General features: G+C 49.9%; 7 protein-coding genes across 12 annotated transcripts; 3 read left to right on the top strand and 4 right to left on the bottom strand.

The window, feature by feature from the left end:
- The first annotated feature begins 36 nt into the window (after window positions 1-36).
- On the top strand, window positions 37-5,248 carry FOIG_05872 (uncharacterized protein). The gene has a single exon (XM_031204752.1). It carries the CDS (start codon window positions 112-114, stop codon window positions 520-522), a length of 411 nt encoding a protein of 136 aa, XP_031065001.1. The 5' UTR covers window positions 37-111; the 3' UTR covers window positions 523-5,248.
- On the bottom strand, window positions 49-6,391 carry FOIG_05871 (uncharacterized protein). Its single transcript, XM_031204751.1, has 2 exons — window positions 4,294-6,391; window positions 49-4,238 (listed from the first exon to the last, which is right to left on the bottom strand). The coding sequence occupies exons 1-2, from the start codon at window positions 4,532-4,534 to the stop codon at window positions 973-975; spliced, it is 3,507 nt and encodes a 1,168-aa protein (XP_031065000.1). The 5' UTR covers window positions 4,535-6,391; the 3' UTR covers window positions 49-972.
- Window positions 6,392-6,493: 102 nt separating this feature from the next.
- On the top strand, window positions 6,494-9,331 carry FOIG_05870 (uncharacterized protein). Of its 3 annotated transcripts, XM_031204749.1 has the most exons (5): window positions 6,743-7,221; window positions 7,619-7,865; window positions 7,922-8,004; window positions 8,077-8,729; window positions 8,784-9,067. In XM_031204749.1, exons 2-5 carry the CDS (start codon window positions 7,643-7,645, stop codon window positions 8,800-8,802), a joined length of 978 nt encoding a protein of 325 aa, XP_031064998.1. In that variant the 5' UTR covers window positions 6,743-7,221; window positions 7,619-7,642; the 3' UTR covers window positions 8,803-9,067. The 3 variants fall into 3 exon arrangements, with proteins under 3 accessions (XP_031064999.1, XP_031064998.1, XP_031064997.1); XM_031204750.1 differs by having other exon boundaries at window positions 6,494-7,221; window positions 7,619-8,004; window positions 8,784-9,331; XM_031204748.1 differs by lacking the exon at window positions 6,743-7,221 and having other exon boundaries at window positions 7,321-7,865; window positions 8,784-9,331.
- FOIG_05869 (uncharacterized protein) lies at window positions 9,089-10,984 on the bottom strand (the record flags this gene model as incomplete). The annotated part of the gene is made up of 1 exon (XM_031204747.1): window positions 9,089-10,984. One exon carries the CDS (start codon window positions 10,982-10,984, stop codon window positions 9,089-9,091), a length of 1,896 nt encoding a protein of 631 aa, XP_031064996.1.
- A 116-nt stretch (window positions 10,985-11,100) lies between these two features.
- FOIG_05868 (uncharacterized protein) lies at window positions 11,101-12,063 on the bottom strand (the record flags this gene model as incomplete). The annotated part of the gene is made up of 1 exon (XM_031204746.1): window positions 11,101-12,063. One exon carries the CDS (start codon window positions 12,061-12,063, stop codon window positions 11,101-11,103), a length of 963 nt encoding a protein of 320 aa, XP_031064995.1.
- Window positions 12,064-12,844: 781 nt separating this feature from the next.
- On the top strand, window positions 12,845-15,318 carry FOIG_05867 (uncharacterized protein). The gene is made up of 3 exons (XM_031204745.1): window positions 12,845-13,216; window positions 13,269-13,317; window positions 13,430-15,318. Exons 1-3 carry the CDS (start codon window positions 12,995-12,997, stop codon window positions 15,088-15,090), a joined length of 1,932 nt encoding a protein of 643 aa, XP_031064994.1. The 5' UTR covers window positions 12,845-12,994; the 3' UTR covers window positions 15,091-15,318.
- On the bottom strand, window positions 13,402-18,724 carry FOIG_05866 (uncharacterized protein). Of its 4 annotated transcripts, XM_031204742.1 has the most exons (4): window positions 18,078-18,713; window positions 16,272-17,782; window positions 15,429-16,223; window positions 15,173-15,337 (listed from the first exon to the last, which is right to left on the bottom strand). In XM_031204742.1, the coding sequence occupies exons 1-3, from the start codon at window positions 18,196-18,198 to the stop codon at window positions 15,489-15,491; spliced, it is 2,367 nt and encodes a 788-aa protein (XP_031064991.1). In that variant the 5' UTR covers window positions 18,199-18,713; the 3' UTR covers window positions 15,173-15,337; window positions 15,429-15,488. The 4 variants fall into 4 exon arrangements, with proteins under 4 accessions (XP_031064990.1, XP_031064991.1, XP_031064993.1 ...); XM_031204741.1 differs by having other exon boundaries at window positions 13,402-16,223; window positions 18,078-18,724; XM_031204744.1 differs by lacking the exon at window positions 18,078-18,713 and having other exon boundaries at window positions 16,272-17,996.
- Window positions 18,725-18,761: the final 37 nt, after the last annotated feature.

The raw sequence follows: 18,761 nt of genomic DNA, 5'->3' as shown, positions 1-18,761 counted from the left end.
TATCGATGAGGAGGGGCATCTCTCTCTCCCATCCCACTAACAGTTTTTCCCCTGCTCGTAGCGGAACCACCCGATTGGCCGGACTTTTCAAGCATCATTTCTACCCAGTTCATGCAATCAATCAATCTCAAGGCGTCATCTCAACTTGACATTCAACACGATCGATCCTCTTTGTCTCCCTCCGACCAACCACTGTCACCCGAAATGGCCTCTTCTCCAGCCTCACTACGCTCTCTCTACCGCTCCCTCCTTCGCGAGCTACCACCTCGACCCATTCTCGCCTCACCACGCTCTCCTCTTCACTCCCGCCTTCGAGATTCCTTTTCTTCCAGCTCCAAAGCGGCGACATCGCAAGACGCCCGCGCCCACGCTGCTGCCCAAGCCATCGCCTATCTCCGATCTCAGCGCATGTATGCCACGTTACTCGAGCGTTATAACCCTGGTATGGGTATGGATGAGGAGGAGCGTGTTCGCTTGACTGCTAGGAGGGTTGGCATGGATTTGCCAGTTGAGTACAAGTAAATGGTTGACGACGAAATGAAAATGAGAAAAGAGACGGGAAAGGGGATGGAAAAGGGCTTCAAGGACCATGGATCATCAAAGGGAAACGAACCATGACTTATCAAGCCATCGAATGAATCTAAACACCAAGCGCCAAGCGATTTCAACAGCGAATCTACAGATGGGAGAATAGGCCAGATGGCATCCAGCACTCAAGAATATGGCGGTGGAGAAAAAGGCTTAGATTCAGCCCACACCCTTCAGTGTACGAATAAGTGTATGGAACAGAAAAGACAGACGCAATACCCAGGCATCACTCGATTATGAAGAACATCCATTTCATCATCATATCTCATATAAAAGGACATCTTTGGTCCAGGATCAACAAATTATATACAGAATAATATCGTTTCCAATCATCAAGCCCATTTGGCTTAGGGGTATCAACTTCTACTCACTTCACTTAACCTTCTAGACACTGCCCACACCTCTATCTTCGAGCGACTCATCCCAGCCACCCATTTGCAACAGCCACCCTCCTAGGCGCTCTTTCACGAGCGTAATGTTATCGCCTAATGCGCTCTTCCATTGATCTTGAACGAGACGGACCTTTTCCTTCAGATCCTCGGTAAGTCGGCGTTCTTCTGATTGTCGCATTTGCACCGCCTGTGCATTGCTATCTGCCTTGGGAATTGCGTTTCCGTTCTCATCTTGGGTCTGCGTCTCGAGGACCTTGCCTTTGGCGTGAACCACAGCCTCTTTGACCTCGTGAAGTAGACACAACAGGTTGGTGTGCGATTCGATGAACTGGTACGTGCTCTTCTCGGCGTGAAGCAGCAAGCTAAAAAGATACTGCATCGGATGCTCGACATAGGATGGGTTTTCTTCAATTTCCGATGCTGGAATCTGGATGTTGAAACCATCCAGATCGAGAGGAATATTGTCCAGTAGCTCACAAAGCGGAGGCGCAATATCCCAAAACGCCGACAGCTGCAGTGCAACACCGTGGTCCACAGCCTTTTCAACCACTCCTCGGAAGTCTCGGGTCCGTTCCAGAACCTCGTGAGCGAACGCATATTCACGCTTGGCCGAGTCTTCAGCAAAGAAAGCCTCAGCTGACTTGAGTTTCTCAGTATTTCCGGAAAGTCGGTAAGGAGTCAGTACAACCTCGCAGTATCGGCCGTTGCGATCCGAAAGAAGATCGTAGATGGCCCGGTAAAGACCCTCTCGTGCCTCAAAGACCCATTTAAGCAGCGTCAATTTTTCCAGAAGTTCTGGTCTATCATCACCCTCTTCCTGCGGCATGTCCGCGTCTATCTGCCCGTTATCGAATAGGTGTCGGGCTAGATCGTCAAACAGCTCTGTGGCGCTTGAGATACGCCCTGTCAGTAGTTCGTTCAAAGGCAGTACCACCTGATTCTGGAACAATTCGTATTCGGACTTTTCCAAGTCCTTTTTCTTTGTTATCTCGCTGGCTTTTGCATCAGCATCAATAGCTCCTGCATCAGCATAACTCAAGCTGCCAGCATTGATCTCATTCTGCAAGTTTGTACGCAAAGCTTGACGGCGCTCAGACGCTGCTTTGGAAAATTGTTCTCGACGTTTGGTGCTCTCGACAGTGAACCGCTCCTTTGTCTTGGCCAATTCATCGAGTTGACTCAGAGCTCGCACGGCTGTTCTGATGGATGTCAACTCAGGATGTTTGTTATTGACAGCGGGATGGTGTCTTGGATAAGGAGGAGGCATGGTGACAAGGCGGGAAACATCCAGGTGGTCGCGGTTGATCGTCGAACAGGGACTAGAACCCATGTTTGACGTGGTGGCGAAGCCAAATTGTTGAGGAGTCAAGTTGGGCTCCGACTGATCATGCCAGCCCGTCTTCTCAGGAGGATACTCGGATGAAGAGCCTTGCTCCTCGTATACCACAGACGGCTGGTCCTCCTCAACCCACTGTGTCTTGGTTACGCCCATATACTTCGACTCTCTCTTGGAACGTCCGAGATGGGAAGCTTCACCTTGCGAATCTGATTCCCACCAACGGCTCGGAGGACGACCCCGTGAGCTGCCATTTTCATAGTTTTCGCTGACGCTCATACTCAAAATTGGCGATAACGAGGGCATATAATTGCTCGACCAATTCACGTTTGGTGGGTTGTTCCCGCTCGGCGACGTCGGGACATTGACTGTTTTAGAGGCAGACTGAGGACTTTCCCCCAAGTTTGAACCTATAGAGCCTCGACGAGAAGGCCCTGGTTCGGATAGCCCAGGGGTCCACTGATCCTGTGAAGAAGCTGACTCTCGCCTTTGGCTGACCATCGGCCGAAATAAGTCGCGGGTGAGGTCAAAGATCTCGGAGCCCATAGCCCCAATAGCGACAGAATATCGTTCTCGTCTGATCCTTGATTCGTTGACAACAAAGTCAGCGAACATACGCACCCTATCCGCGTCAGTAGCGGCCCTCGATTCTCTAATCGCAAATTCGCGGAACCGATCGATAGTCCCTTCTCCAAACTGATCGGCAGTTTGAGTCGTAACCAAATGTTTCGATACCAATAGGCCGGCGGAAGGGGGCCGAGAAGACTCCCGGACCCTCGAGACCGATGCCACAGATCCGGACCTGGGAGGCGGAGTAGGGAGCGCCTTTGGAGCAACAACCTTTGAGCTGCTGGCATATATTGGTTGCTTAGAAGCGTTGGGAGAGAAAGGCGGTGTTTCCGCTTCCTGAGGCAGCTTCCCTGATGCTGGGGCTCTAGGGGTCGAGTTTCGAGAGTCTTGCGATGCGAGTGCGTCACTTAGAGGGGTCGATTTACCGATTGATGTCCGTGACAGATCAGTCGTATTCGGTACCATAATGTCGGCCATAGAATCGGGTCGGGTCCGTTCATCTATAGAGCCACGGACGCTGTGTCGGGTCCGACTCTCAGCCCTCCGCTGCAAAATTGTTTTGTCATGTCTAACTGCCTTTTGCCGATTGAGCCCGCCAATACTCGATGAGGACCCCAGAGCAGGTTCAACAGGTTGGGAGGATGGTAGCGACGTGTCGATCCTGAGACCCGGTGAGCGGCTTCGGTTTGAGGGGCCTGCTTGACTCCCCGTCTCGTTCCAATCTGCAGGTGTTGGAGGAACAGGTCCGAGTTCTGTGACACCGGTTGGTGGTCGGCGTCTTTTTGTAGGAGGAGATATGATGGGAACTGTGTTCCTATCTATTGACTGTACGCTTTGCGACCTGCTTGAAGCAGGTGGGGGCCCTGGTGGCGGAGGTGGGAGAGGCATGCCTGGTTCCCATCTGGTTTGAGACGCTGATCGTGAGCGAGCAGATGTGGGTGTCTCCACGGCTCCTGCAGATACGGCTCTTCGAGCCGCTGGCGGCCCATGAATCATAGGACCAGTCATTCCATGCTCGGGAGTAGGTTGATGAAACGAAGTTTGCACGATCATGCTCTGTCGATGGGCTTGAGGAGGCGGCGGTTGAGGTGGAGGAGTACTGGAGGTGTCCATATCTCTACGGCGGCCTAAGGATGGCAGAAAGCGGCGGTCTCGTGAACCATTTCGCCCATTTACACCCGGAGGAGGAGGAAAAGATGCATTGGCTGGTTCAGGCGAAGGTCGATGCACCATTGTGCTTAGTCGAGGCGGCGGAGTCGGAGTACCAGCTGGTGTAGAGTCGAAGACGGTACTCATGGGACGCTGCTGTTGACTTCTGGGCGGGCTGTATGGTGGAGGCGGCATTGGCGACACTGAGGCATGTTAGAACGCGAGCAATAACATGATGTTTAGTTCTTAGTCACTTGCCTTGGACTTCGCCGGCATATTGAACGGCGCGCTCGGCGACAGCAGCCTGTGTGGGAACCCATTCTTGGGGGTTGTATGGCTGTATACTACTGCCAGGTGTTTGGACAGCGGAGTGAAAATGACTGGAGCTCATGGACACGGCAGATATGGGCGTATGTAGAGGGTTGTTGAAGGCACCTACAGACGTTGTCGTGAGAGGAAGAAGGCCTTGACGGAGTCGCGCCGCTTCGTGAGAAGTCATGATGAAAGATCAGAGGGACCAAGCGACTATGGACGAAGGATTCACTCGAGCGCCAGGTCCAGGGTCCCTGTTTCAAGCCACAACACCAAAGGATGAGGGAAGTCTAACTTAGAAACAGCTGGGTATCGTGTCAGGGCTGTCTCTTTGGTCGGTTGGTTCTGGTACGTGGGGTGCTAGGGATTGGATGGATCCGCGGGGTGGGCGGCGCGTGCGAGCAGCAGCAGCAGTAGAGTGAGTCGATGCTCAGGTGAGGATCGAAGCAGTCGAGACTATTTTGAGACGACAAGGAATAGGTATGACTATGATGACTCTCGACCTGGCCCGGCACAGTACAGCCGGAAGAGAGACCTGACAGACGTATGTTACAGGTGAGGCTCTGTGTGTGTAAAGGAAGCTGCAGCTTGTCGAAGATGGTCAATTGACAAGGACGTAACGAATATCTCTCATCAAGCCATTCACCGTAGCTGCGGCGAGGACGAAGAGTACGTCCCCTAATGCGCAACCAACCAAATATGAAACAGAGATGTGATTGAGGATTGGACTGGATGTGAAAGGTGAAAAGAGAGAAAGTGGTTGGGAGAGGGGCTCTGTAAAGGGAAATGGATGTACAGGTCGCAGTTGGAGTAGCAGCAGGCGATAGACCCCTGCATAAGTCACCTTTTACGGTAAAATGTTGAAATCACGACACCTCAGTTTTTGGCGGTGTCAGCGGGAGTGAGGTACCTACTGAAAGCAAGTACATTTTCAAGTTGATAGACTGGAAACCATTCTCGGTTTTCTGTCTATTGCCGGAGAGCCAAGCCCTGCCTACAGTGTGTACCTGCTTTGGGAGAGACTTGCTGGGGTGGTCGAGAATTGCATGGATGACGGACGCTATCTGAGGGTGGGACAAAGAGATACTGCAAGGTATGCTTCGTGGGAACTTTGTTCACGGCCAATTGGCAATAGAAACGGAGGATCTACAAGCATGGCTCTACAAGCATGGCTCTACAAGCATGGCTTTCACTATCAGGCACTAGTTAAGCTTGAGGGTATTCAACTAGGGGATGACAGAGCACCTTCGACCGCTTCTTGCAGAGCAACTCAGCTGACAGAGTTGAAAGATGGCGTTCTTTATATGTCCTAGTTGGGGTATCTGTAGATCCTAGAGGATGCATTGGTGTAGTACGGATGGACACTAATCAGTTGAGCGCTGCTTGATTTGTGCCTTTTGTGTGAGTGCTGTAAGCAGAACGGCAACAAATACCTAGTCATGTTGCTTGTTTGTCACCATACAAGACGTTGAATATCCCACATGGAAGCTGAAGGACTTGCTTGATCTTCCTCCTCCGACCCCGCTGAGTGGAAAAGGTTGGGATGGACTTGGAGAGATGCTAAGTTTGGGGCCATCCGCCGTGGTTCTATTCTTAGACTCATCCCTCAGCTTCTATTGGCTGACAAGGATGGACTATGCGGGTTGAGTGTGGATGCCGGCGCTTAATGGAGGTCCCTCGCTGCCTGTCACATTTCTCTACTCTCTGAAACTCTCGAGACCCATGACCGGAAAGACGTTTGCATGGCTGGATCGAACTGCTGCATGAGATCCATGTGCAAGGGGCCTTCATGCTGTGGGCTGATGTTGACTTTTGATCGCTAAACCGAATACTCCTTGCAGACTGCAGAGTGCCATTGGAATCTCCGGGACCAAGTTATCCGAAGAGAACAGAATAACAACGCAAAAGACGGTCAACAAATAAAGTTTCAACTGCCATGGGCCATTTAAGAACAAAGAATTGCTTGATGGAGTTGATTCCATAGCCAACGTCACCGACCAAATAGCTTATAAATCTAAGCTGGGGTGGAACTCAGAACGATCTGTTTCTATGAATAGATCGAGCATGGTGTAGGAAAGGTAGAAGCACAGATCTGGCTGACTTAACCCATACACCACTCTTTTTGAGATCACACCTAATCTGTCCAGGGGAGGCAACAAAACTTAGGACCTCTATCATAAGTGATAAAAAGTCTTTAGGTAAACTTAGCATAATTTAGTATATATTTAGTAGACTAGATATTTTTGGCACCTTGGTTCAATGTTGGAGGTTTTCTTGCGCCCCGGGGTCTGTATGTATGTACCCTTGTCCAAGCGGGCATGAGGCATGATCATAATGTGACGGCCATACTTAAGTCCAGTAGCCAACCTCTATCCAGTTGCCCATCGGGTTTCCCAGATAACTCTTGGCCACCCGCACGAAGTCTTTCATGATTGATCGTTCGAATCCAACAATATGGAAGCTATCGAAATTGACGGATGTGTATTGTTTCTCTACAACTGATGCTCTGTATCAGCTGAGCCAGCTTTTTGGCATAAAGCTTGTCGATGTTCAAAGTCAATTCGCTAAGTGTTCAACCACAAGCCTTTACGCAACCGTATCCTTGGGTCAATTGGGATGCCCATCGCAAGCGAGGCACTTGTGATCATAGTTGACATAACGTAACAGGAGGGTGCGGATCATCAATTCCTCGTTGATTTCCACGTAGAAATCTTCGATATATCCTTTCCCCGTTATCCATTAGTCCTCCATTGGGAAGCATATTCTTGCCGAGGCTGAAGAGAAGATTGCTTTGGTTATCGATAAAAATGACGAGGCTGGGTCTTGCTCTGAAATGAGCCCCACTTGAAGCTAGCTCTAGGACACTGGAAAAAGGTGGGGGCACAAGGCTCGAGTAAAATTCTAGAGGATTCTTCTCCAACAAACTCTCCTCTCTTTTCAACTCTTCATATTCTGCTCTTCTCTCTCTGCCTTCCCTTTGCTATTTATTGACATTTTGACCACTGCTCACTCTCTTTCCTTTCAACATCTTCTCTATACCTCCTTCACTAAACTGTAAGTACATACGACACTTTTTTGCACCAATTGTCGCATCTTTCATGATGAGATATCCAGCTGGCACCAGTCATAGAGTGACTTGTACTCCCTTCATTGATGACCAACATGCTGTGGTCTAAGACCATATCTGATTCCAATTGCGACTCTACTCTTTCATCTTCACCTCGTTCAATTTCTGTTTGGAGTTGAAGCTAACAGATTCAAAGACATTTAGTATACCCCTTCGACCGACTTCACAATGGTTCTACACAACCCCAACAACTGGCACTGGGTCAACAAGGACGTCTCAGCATGGGCCAGGTCCTACTTTGACGAGAGCCTCACAAAGGTTCAGGCCGAGGAGGGTGAGGTCAAGGCCAAGATTGATAAGATCCAGAGCATGGATGGTGATGTCGATGTCAGCCAACGCAAGGGCAAGGTGATTACCATCTTTGACGTCAAGCTGGTGCTTCAATATTCTGGTAAGGGATTGCGGTGACTTTGACTTTGACTGCAGACATGACAACTAACCATTCAGGATCTGCTCCCGGTGAGGATGATGTTTCTGGTACCATTACTGTGCCTGAGATCGCCCACGACACGGAAGAAGACGAGTACGTGGTACGTAAAACCTCCCCTGCTCTTTCGCCTTCCGTGTTGCCGTAGAATAAACCTCGCTAAGAACCCTCGTAGTTCGACGTAGACATCTTTGCCGAGTCCAAGGAGAAGCAACCCGTGAAGGATCTCGTCCGATCAAAGATCGTGCCTCAGCTGCGCCAGGAATTCCAGAAGCTTGCCGGCGCCCTCATCGCCGAGCATGGCAAGGATATTCAGCATGCCCCCGGCTCCAACCCCTCGAGCGGCTTCTCGACTCCCAAGATTCACCCTCAGAGCTCCACTCCTAAGCCTGCTGCCACTTCCAGCACTCAAAGTAAGACCGGCGGTGTCGTAAACACCACTACCGTGACCGACAACGAAGAGTTCCGAACTACTGCTGAAGAGCTGTACCAAACCTTTGTCGACCCCCAACGAATCGCTGCTTTCACACGGTCTCCCCCCAAGGTCTTCGATGGCGCCAAGGTTGGCGGAAAGTTTGAGCTGTTCGGTGGCAATGTGTCTGGCGAGTATCTCGAGCTTGAAGAGCCTAAGAAGATCACCCAGAGCTGGCGACTGAACCAGTGGCCTGCCGGTCACTTCTCCAAGCTGCACATCGAGTTTGACCAGAACGACGTCGACCACGTTACCGTTATGCGAGTCAAGTGGGAGGGTGTTCCTATCGGCCAGGAGGATGTTACCAAGCGTAACTGGCTCGAGTACTACGTCAAGAGCATCAAGCAAACTTTCGGGTAAGTTCCATTGATGCTTTTCTTGGGTTGCTTATACTGACTATGAGGGCATAGCTTCGGCACCATTTTGTAAGCAAGCTACAAGACTAAGGAGTCGTGGAGTTGGGATAAATACAAGGTTAATACGCTCTCTAGATGAGGGTAGTGACGGGGGGTTGCATAGTCGCTGCTGTGGCGGAGGAGGGCGAGGGTCGTCTTGGGTGATCTACACAAGACCTAGAAGCGTGTGGTTACGATATCATGAGAGACGTAAAGTAAAATGAAATAATGCATCAATGCTGAAGAGCCATATCGTGTCATAAGTCATCCGAAGTATGTCTAATTCGCCACGTGTTGGCATAGTATCTCGCACATCAAACTCATTGTCCCGTTCGTCCTTTATTCTTTGTTTCCTCCGAGTCACTCTGCTGTCCATCAGATGATACACCGGGTTTCAACATGGCATCTTCTTCCCCTCCCTTTCGCGTTGAAAGCCGCAGTTTGCCCAGATCAGACTCCGCCACTGTATATCCAGACGCCAAGCCAGTCACTTTATTAGACAGAGCCATTTTCTCGGTCCCAGCCAGAAAGACATGCTGCCCCATCCAGGAAGTCAATGCTGGCGGACCAAGCCATATACGGTATATTCCAACCATAATGGAAAAGCAACCGAGGAAAATAAACACGATGGCAGCACTGATATGACACCCAGTGTTCTTGTTTTCTCTCCATCCAACGTAGAAAGGATACTTAGCATCACGAAATGATTCTGCAGGAGCCCCAACTCTTTCTTCGCCAAAAGGCAAGAAATCCGCCTTCAGGTTCTCCGAGTCCAGCAGCTTTGTTGTCTTGATAGATACCATGACTGCTCTGATAATTGCACTGACACCGCTGAGAAGCGTGGTATCTGGGCTCTTTACCAAAGCATCCAGCCAGACGCCGTATTGTGGCATCAGGTCCGAGATGTTGAAGCGCTCTGTGGCTGTTATGTTGCCCCAGGATGGCATCACAGCAGCGATGGATTTTTCGAAAGTGTCATTGCTGAAAGAAAGGAACGAAAGAGCCGCCTGTGGCAGAAATCTGCAGTTCTGGTCTCTGACGTATCTCCTGACTTCGGCGGTTGCGAGCTCCATCTTGTATAAGGATCGATGCTCTACTGGTATCCTCCACGATTCTGAAGATTTGTTTGGTTTCTTCGCCCATTGGATTTGAAGACTCCCAAACTCAGTGAGTCGATACTCAACCAGGGCTCTTCGAGGCGGATCAAACCAGTTGGTGCTGGTTGTCTCCATTCGATGCCAGTCGCCTGGGTCTTCGGTCATATAAAAGTCACCTTTGCCCACTGAGCCATTGGCCACTAAAACTACTTCTCGAGTATGAAGCGTTCCAACGTCACCAGGGTAGAATTGATCAGCTCTGCTGGTTGAAAAGCAATTAGCATGGCCAACCATAGCTAAGCCATTCGGTGGCAGGGACATATTCGCAGCATAAGGAGGCTCTTGAGCGACCTGATTGAAGTGGATAAACGCCCGGTTGATATCGTAAAGCGGGAAGTCATTGATCCATGGCTCAGGTTCCGAGACAATAGAGCCGTTCTTCACTGCCGAAAGCTCACTCTTGATGAACTCGATTAATCTTGGGTGAAAGTTCTCCTTGATCCAGGCGTCCGGGCTCACAATAGCGAACTTGTAGCCCACAGACGCAATGATGCTCATAATCAGGAGAAAGTAGCGCAAAGTGATAAACGAGGGAAATCCTCTGAAGCCATAGGCGACTGGTGCTCGCGGTTGAGAGTTGAGATACCGAGCATAGTCGAGGCCATTGCTGTGTTGAGCTTGTCGACTAGCCCAGGTATCGAATAGATGAACATATGCTTCTGTAAAGCCATAAGATAACAGAGCAAATGCAACACCAACAATAGCTATCCAGGTCTGGATGCTCCATTCATGGCCGACACTGAAACGTGCCTGACCTGGTGGCCTTGCCCTACCGAGTTCATCTTTTTCTTTGCGACCGGAGAGCGCATTTGTTCCAACAAAAATAAGGACTGAGCCGCCGATAACAATCGCGAGCAGAGAAAGAGTGCCAAGCATCTGCAGGCGTCGAACCTGAGGAGGCTGAATCAAAGCCATCACGGTATAATCGTCATTGCCTGAGACTCGAAAACAGTCATGAACGAAGACAGGATATTGTACAATTGCTTGAAGCGCAGGTGATCCAGGAAAGAAACAAACATCATGGCATCTCTTGAAGACTGACATCATTGAGGCGGACATCCATGTGCTCAGCCCTGGATATCCATGGACAGGGGTTGCACTCCTGCAGTCAGCCTGCAGATCACCTTCTGCGTACGGCTCGCTGACTAGCACCAACTCACTCTATATACAGGTTATCACCGCCTGCGCCGTCTCTCGGCATTGGGTTCGTCATTTTTGTTCCCAAATCCATAGTCACGGACAAATATATCGACCAGATTATCCCACAATCCCATATCGTATAAGTTCTCGACATCGCTCAAGTTCCAAACCCTCTCCCACTCGCCTTCTCCAGGATATCGAACTTCATCCTTTGGGGACTGTCCATCCTGAGTAGTGACAATGACCTGCTGAACCTCGACTGGCCAGCGCGTGAAGCGAGGCTCAACCCGTTCGTTCTTCTGGCGATTTGCTGGCATAGAGCGGCGAAATGCAAATCCATCACGCATATCTTCTTTCCAATCCGACCATTTGAGGGTCTCATTTGTCGTAGTGCCACAATAAACGAGATAGAGTGTGTACAGCAGCAGCCCCCAAACCAATGGAGACGTCAGGGCTGCAAGAAGTGATGAGGCCCCCATGTTGACGTTGTCTTGAATGCCCCAACCCCAACCAGCCAAATACTGATTGACTGTCATACCTCGGGGTTTCCATACAGACCAGCCAGGAGTGTATCTCTGAACTCGTACCGTAATAATGGACAATCCAAGAAAGCCACCATATGTGCACAGAAATGCAGTAGAGATTAGTAGCAGTATGAACCAGTGCTGGTTTCCGTAACCTACACATGAATTTATAAAGACGCAATGATGATCAGCCTTGGCAACACAACGTTTGCATAGACTGCAGTGCTTGGAACGAGCGGGCTTAAGGAGCTTGCACGTACGACACATGTGCCCCGGATGGAAAAGTGTGTGGTCGTAAGGATAGAGCGACATGTAATAGGCGTGATTTTCAGGCGTAATGTAGCCTGGATCAGCAGAGCATGCCAGGTAGAGAAATAGGTAGGGCAGAAACACGGTAACCACCACAATGAGTTTCGTGAAAGATCCAATCTTTGGCCACGCTTGAGGAATAAACATATACTCGCCCACAACCATAATGAGCATGAAGAAAATCTGACATGTTATTTTGCCGCCATCTCGAAAGGGATAGCAAGACAACTCACCACAACAGTCCAGTGTCGCTCATGTAGCATCAGGTTACTGAACCGGGACAGATAGCTCGATACTCTCCCTCCAGTGAGCACCTGATCTACTCTTGCGATCAGATTGGGTATATGAATCCATATTAACCTGTGCAGTGCAGCTATAGGCGTCCGTCTATCCCGAGTCAATATCTTAAGTTGGGTAAACAGGAGACAATTGCAAGACGAACCTCAGAGCAGGTATTCGGCCAAAAAAGGCTACAAACACCATAAAAGAGATAAACAGGATCAGAAGAATGAGTTTCTTCAGGGGACTCATGTTTTCGATTTGTACAAAGAGTGAAGTTTGAAGAATGTAAGAACCAAATTTGCCAGCTAAGTGAGAAGCTTGGCAGGAGGAGACTGTGGGTGGTGGTACTGAATCAAGGCCTCATTTTGCTAGGTTAACAGGAAAAAGATCATCAAGCAAGACCAAGAAACAGAAAATTAAAAGAACATGAAAACGAACAAGTAAATACGTCGAATTCCAACCTCAAGGAATGATTGTCAACAACATGACAATGCTCGGAGGAAGCGGGCTTAGATGCTATGCATGTAAGCCATGTTCGATATCTCGATAGAAAGATAACGGGATCGGGCACGTGATCCCGTGATAACCTCGATGCGAAAGAGATATAGCCCGTCATTGGCTGATGCCAGCCCGCAGTGATGATGGCGACTTTTTCCTTGGAGGGGGATCCCCATGCTTTGATAATCATGAACTAGAAACGAGCGGGCGGGTTTCGGAGATAAAGCAGTAACAAAAATAAACCTCTTTTCATACATATAGACCACCTAAGAAGACTATCCTTTCTCTAGCTTTACTCTGATATTCTTACTCAACAATGGTTCTCCGCAAATTCGAACTCGAGGGAAAGCTCGGCGAAGAAGCTCGGCTCATCGAGAGTGGCGTTCTCCTTGAGGAGAATCCTCTTGACGAGAGCACCGAGTTCAATGAGTTCCTCATGGCGTGTCGGCATGGCGATCTGAAGAGATGTCAAGAGCTCATCAGCCAGGGTGTAAACATCAATGGCAAGGATCGTTTCGATTACACGCCTCTCATCATTGTAAGTGTTGGGGTAGATGTAAGTCATCAGAGCTTAGAACTGACACAAGCAGGCAAGTTTATGCGGACACTATGAGCTTGTCCGGCTATTATTAGAATCTGGTAAGTTTACACTTATACAACTGGTCACTATTGTAGTTTCATCATAAACGAATGTCTTGCCAACCTGGCACTTACAAGTCATGGGGTCCAGTCATCCACTAACACTCCCCAGGCGCCCTAGCGGAACGAAATACTTTCCAAGGGGAACGATGCATCTACAACGCCCTCAATGATCGCATCCGCAACCTTCTCCTTCAATATGACTTCTCCAAGTCCTCAGATCCTTATGTCTACTGGTCAACTCACATCTCAACTCTTCTTGGCCGTACAAGCCCCAAGACAACTGATATCACCCTAGTCTCAGGCTCCCGTTCTTTTGATCTTCACAAATTCATCCTCATAGCACGGTCACCTTATTTCCGTGCTAAGCTTGCTGCTGTCCCAGATACCACCACTTGGAAACTTGCCAACGCTGTACCTGTGCAGTCTTTCATCATTGTCTTGAGATATCTCTACTTGGGCGAGGTTCCTCGTGATATCGCACCTGTGGGTGGTGCTGACTCTGAAGAAGAAGTATTCAAGGGCCTAGACAAGGTCAGCAAGCAGCTCGAGGTTGAATCTCTATGGGAGACTATTCTCGCAGGCGGAGACAGGAGACTTGCTCGCCAACGGTATCAATCTGAAGTTGACCGAGCTCGAGGACAGTTCGAAAGTTTCTTCAAATTAAATGTCCTCGGACTCAAGATGATTGTTAATACGGACCAGGTGAAAGATATCAAGTGGAAATATGACAACTCAATGTTTGCAGATGTCATCCTTCGCGCCGACGAGCCGATCGATATCGAGGATGAAAAGTCTGGTCAGACAACGCCAGCAAGAGACGCCCCTACTATACCGATTGGCCCAGCCGGAGATCAAGAATCAGTCATCAAACGCAAATCAGTCCTTTATCCCGCTCATAAGGCAATGCTCATTCGCAGCGAGTACTTTGAGAAGATGTTTTCGGGCGATTTCGTCGAGTCCAAACGGGATGAACATCTCCGAATCATTACCGTCGACTGTACGCCCGCCGTTCTTGAAATCATCCTTACTTACCTCTACACCGAGACTGTTAGCTGCCCCCTCGAGCACGCTTTGGATCTATTATACGCTGCAGACATGCTGTTCCTCGATAACCTTAAGAGCAAAGCTGCTCTGACCATCAGCACGCTCGGTAGCGGCACCTCCAATGTGTTGGTAGATCGCACTCATGGTGAGGCGCAAAGAAATGGCGAGACAGGTGAAGAGGACGAACAGATAGAGATGGAGCCCGTCAACATATATGATGTTATACACGCAGCGTGGGATCTTCGTGTCCAGCGATTAGAAGAGTTCGCTGCGCGTTATCTTGCATATCGCCTAGAGGACTACATAGATGAGGAAGACTTCCAGGCTCTCATTGCAGAGTCTGCCCAACGGATCACTGTTCGAGAAGAGACGGACACTATCGAATTGCTGGACGATATTCGGTATTACCTGGATGACCGATTTAGATACCGCTTTGAGGATGCAGGCCTGGAAGACATGATGGATGAGGAGGGAGAGATCAGTGCAGAATTAGCTGCTGCGATGGCACAACAAGCTGAGATCTCGACAGATGCCGTAGACGGCGTTTCTGCTGATACTAAGCACACAACTAAGAAGGATAGCAATGGACAAGCCAATGGCGGAGGTGCCGTGAGGACGTTAGATGGAGCGGAAGCAGAGGATGAGTTTGTTTCAGACGCCATCAACTACCAGATCCTGCAGCGCAAGATCGATGCCATGCTTGACCGACTCAAGCTTGATGCATAGAGGATTGGATCATAGATATCACGTTTACAAGAGTTACGGCCTGTCGTTCACATACAACAACATAAAAAATAAGCATTAGATTCACGAGAAGAGACGGAATGCATTGCTAAAACTGCATTTTATTAAAATGGTATCGATTGAACTGCTAAACGCGCAAGCTTCAAAAATTACCCGTGGGAATTTAGGAGCCGGGAATCTTTAATCCAGATCATTGCAAGAAGATTCTAGCATGCCGAGCTTGCCAACACTGAAAGTCTTAAAACGTGCTCTAGCTTTCCAGAACGATGTAGTCAAAGGAGACATCTGGTTATGCCAGTCTTGAGTCGGAACGCACTCACCTAGTGTGTCTGCCGTGTCCGCCAAAATGTTTTCTAATTGCAGAGCTTGATAGCCGCTCTTTAGTACTCAACAGTCTTGATAGACTGCTGCAGCAGGGGAGGGAGCTCCTCCCGCTTGACAAGCCCCATGCGCACGCAGTCACCCCAGAAGAACATGACACGATCCTGGGCGTAGCTCAAGTAATCGAACTCATCGGGGTTCAGAAGGTCTTCTTCCTTGATGGTTTCGTCGAGACCTGGGATCTTGGCCTGCACGATGCCCCACGCGATCCAGTGAGCATGATTGGCCGGGCGCCACTGTCGAGTCTCCTCCAACAACTCTCGCACGCGCTGGTCGCTTCGTTCATCGTTGGCCCGTTCCGCGGCGCTCCATCCTCCTGGTGGTACTCGCGCATCAAGCATGAACTCGACGATGGAGCTTGAGCTGCTCGCAGGAGGGTTGGTTGGTGTCGCAAGTGGCGTAGACATGCCGCTCGACACGTTGCTATCAGCGGGCGCCAGTCGAGGGGTGGAGTTGCTGCCTTGGAACCGGGGACGGTGATCGACATAAGCCTTGATGAAACGGCGTTGCTCATCCGGGGTGGGATATCGTCGCACATCGCACGCCCAGGGCACCGCAGCATCATGGTAGTTGTATGTCCATTCGTTGAAGTGATTGGCAAACTCGAGACCACGGGTATTAGGGCCCGCATATTCAAAGTCAATGACGATGAGTTGCTTGTGTTTGTTAGCAGCCTGAAGCAGGGGTGACTTTTCGTCATCCGGGCGAATGCGGAGGATATTTCCATATTGCGTCTGGAAACTTGTTAATGAAGAACTTTTAAGGCGTTGTCATGAACTTACATCGCTATGGGCAAAGACAAGACTGTCCTTGATCTCTCGTTGGCCCCCCTTGTAGAAACTGTTGAGATGGACTCTGTACTTGGTCATCATGTCCCTGAACTGAGGCCAGGGAGTGCCGCATACATAGCCTCTCGATTTCCAGGCATGCACAACGGAGTCGCGTCGACCGTTTTGAGCTTGAGCTTCTTTCTCGTACTCATTATCAAGGTAAGTTGCGATTCGCTCGACATTATCGAGCCATTGATCCCAACTCTTCCATGTTGCTGGTCCGCCCTCCCTCTCATGCGGGAGCAAATCAATACCATCGTGAAGCTCTCTCATTCGCTTAGCAATCTGACGAGACATGTCGGCATCTCGAAGATCCGCCGGTGTAAGCGTGATAGAGTCAAAGTACTGCTCGAAACGGCCATTCTTGAAAGTTCCCAGCAGGCGAGGTCCAATTTTCTTGCGTGCCAGTCTCTGCAAGACTGATAGTTCGTTGTCTCGATCAATGAGATGCTCGACTTGGGGGCCATAAATGCGTAGAAGGACCTTTTTGGGCTTTCTCTTACCCTCTGCCTCATCGATTTCCTTCGGTGGCGTGACGACGTAGACAGCGTTGGTCAAGGCACCACTAAGCCTCTCAACGGAGATCTTGTCGCCACCACCGAGGGGAATACGCCTCCATCCCTTGAGTCGCAACGTATGGGCGATGCGGATAATTTCGTTCTTGAAGCTAAGCCAGCACTCCTTCTCCTTGTCAGCCCTGGTATCGGCATCGGTTGGTTCCTGATCTTCATCATCCGCAGCACCACCTCCGTAGCTCATCGTCTTGGAGTTGTCAAGCCAGACATCGCAGCTGGGTACAATGGCGTCCCCATCGGCATATTCAGTGTCGGAAGAAAGGCCACGAAGAGAAGATCGAGATGGGACTTTTCGATGCTTAGGGCGGGATACCCTGGGAGTCAGATGAGGCACAGAGTTGAGACCCATGTGAGATAAGGATTCCTCCAGGATACGCTGAAGTCGGTCAAAAGAAATATCGCTTGAGTCAGAGTCGAGAGAATCGGAGCGAGGTCGTCCATTACTGCCTTGTGCGGGTGCTTGAGCGGGTTGAGGTTCTGGCTCGGCCTCCGCAATGCTTTCTCCCTTGGTATCCTTAGTTGGCGATTTGGACTTGCGCCTGCGGTGCGTTTTCTTGGACTTCCTCGCGTGTGCCTTGGCCCGTTCATGTTCTAACCAATCTCCTACCTGGGCGAGTAGTTTCTCACTATAATACTGACCACGGTGGCCATGGCCATGACCATGACCGTGGTGGTGGTGAGAAGAAGGGTTCGAAGTAGGAGGTGTCTCTTCAGGCCGGCTGCCAGAAGGACTGTCGCTGAAGGAAGACCTAGAGGAGTTGTTGGGAAGAGGAGAGGGCAGAGGTTTACCACTCAGGCGTCGCCTGAGGTTGGTAGGGAATTGCTTGGTAGGCTGGGAGTCATCCTCGAGAGTTTGAATTTCGGATTCGGGTTCGGCGATCTGGACAGCTGGGGTATATAAGCATTGGATCATTTTGGTTGGAACTTCTGGTAACAAAACGCAAGGGTCGCATGCAGACTATGATGGACAGCAGAAGAGATATTGGGGTATGGGCAGACATAATCGTGGGAGCTAAGCTACGAATTGTGTGTGTTCAGGTATAGCATTCTTGCATTTGAACCCACGTCATAGCTCATGATGGATGCACCAGTGATCTCTCCCTCATCCGATATATTTTTGAGGAAAACGAGTTGCGAAATATGAACGCCATTCAAAGCAAAGCAGGACCTAGTTACGACGTACCTTTGAGAGAGCCGCTTGAGGGACACGGGCGATCAACGTCATCTTCATTTTTGAGGGCAGAGCGCAATGGCTGCTGCTGGGCAGACGAGCCGTGGATCGTGGGGCTCGGCACCGCAGACATGGCGGGGGACGAGGTTCTGCTTCCTGAAGTAGGATTCTGAGCTGTCCAAGAGAGTCACAAATGATATGAATAGTTTGCGTAGTAAGAAGTGCAGTAGGGAAGTGAGGGTGAGTCGCGGTGTGAGAAAAGAGAGAGGACCAAGGAGAGGAGAGTTGGTAGAGATTTGAGGCGTAGGTACGGGTACGGATACAGATGCAAGATCCCCCTCTCTCCCAAAAGTAGAAAAGCGGCCCAAGGGTCACTGGCTCTGGGCTCTCGCTTGCGGCTGGGGTAGACGCAGAGGGGGGTGCGCTTAGCAGAGCCAGGGACTCGGGGTATTGAAACGACTTATTCGTATTGGCTGGTTTGTGAGCTGAGGCGTTTGATTGAAGTTTAAAATGACATGGTTATCATCAAACAAAAAGATAAAGGGTCTGGAGAACAAACCATGAAGATAAGTGGTGAGTTAACAAGATAGAATTTGATAGAAGCACGAGATAAGAGAGCGATACCAATTATATAAAAGGGAAGGTTCACCAAGAAAAAGAGTCCACATGATCTGGACCGTAAAATTAGACTGGCTC

This window comes from Fusarium odoratissimum, assembly GCF_000260195.1.
Source record: "Fusarium odoratissimum NRRL 54006 unplaced genomic scaffold supercont1.8, whole genome shotgun sequence".
In the NCBI taxonomy this organism is placed as follows: domain Eukaryota; kingdom Fungi; phylum Ascomycota; class Sordariomycetes; order Hypocreales; family Nectriaceae; genus Fusarium; species Fusarium odoratissimum.
This window is presented reverse-complemented; position numbering and strand designations above follow the sequence as displayed.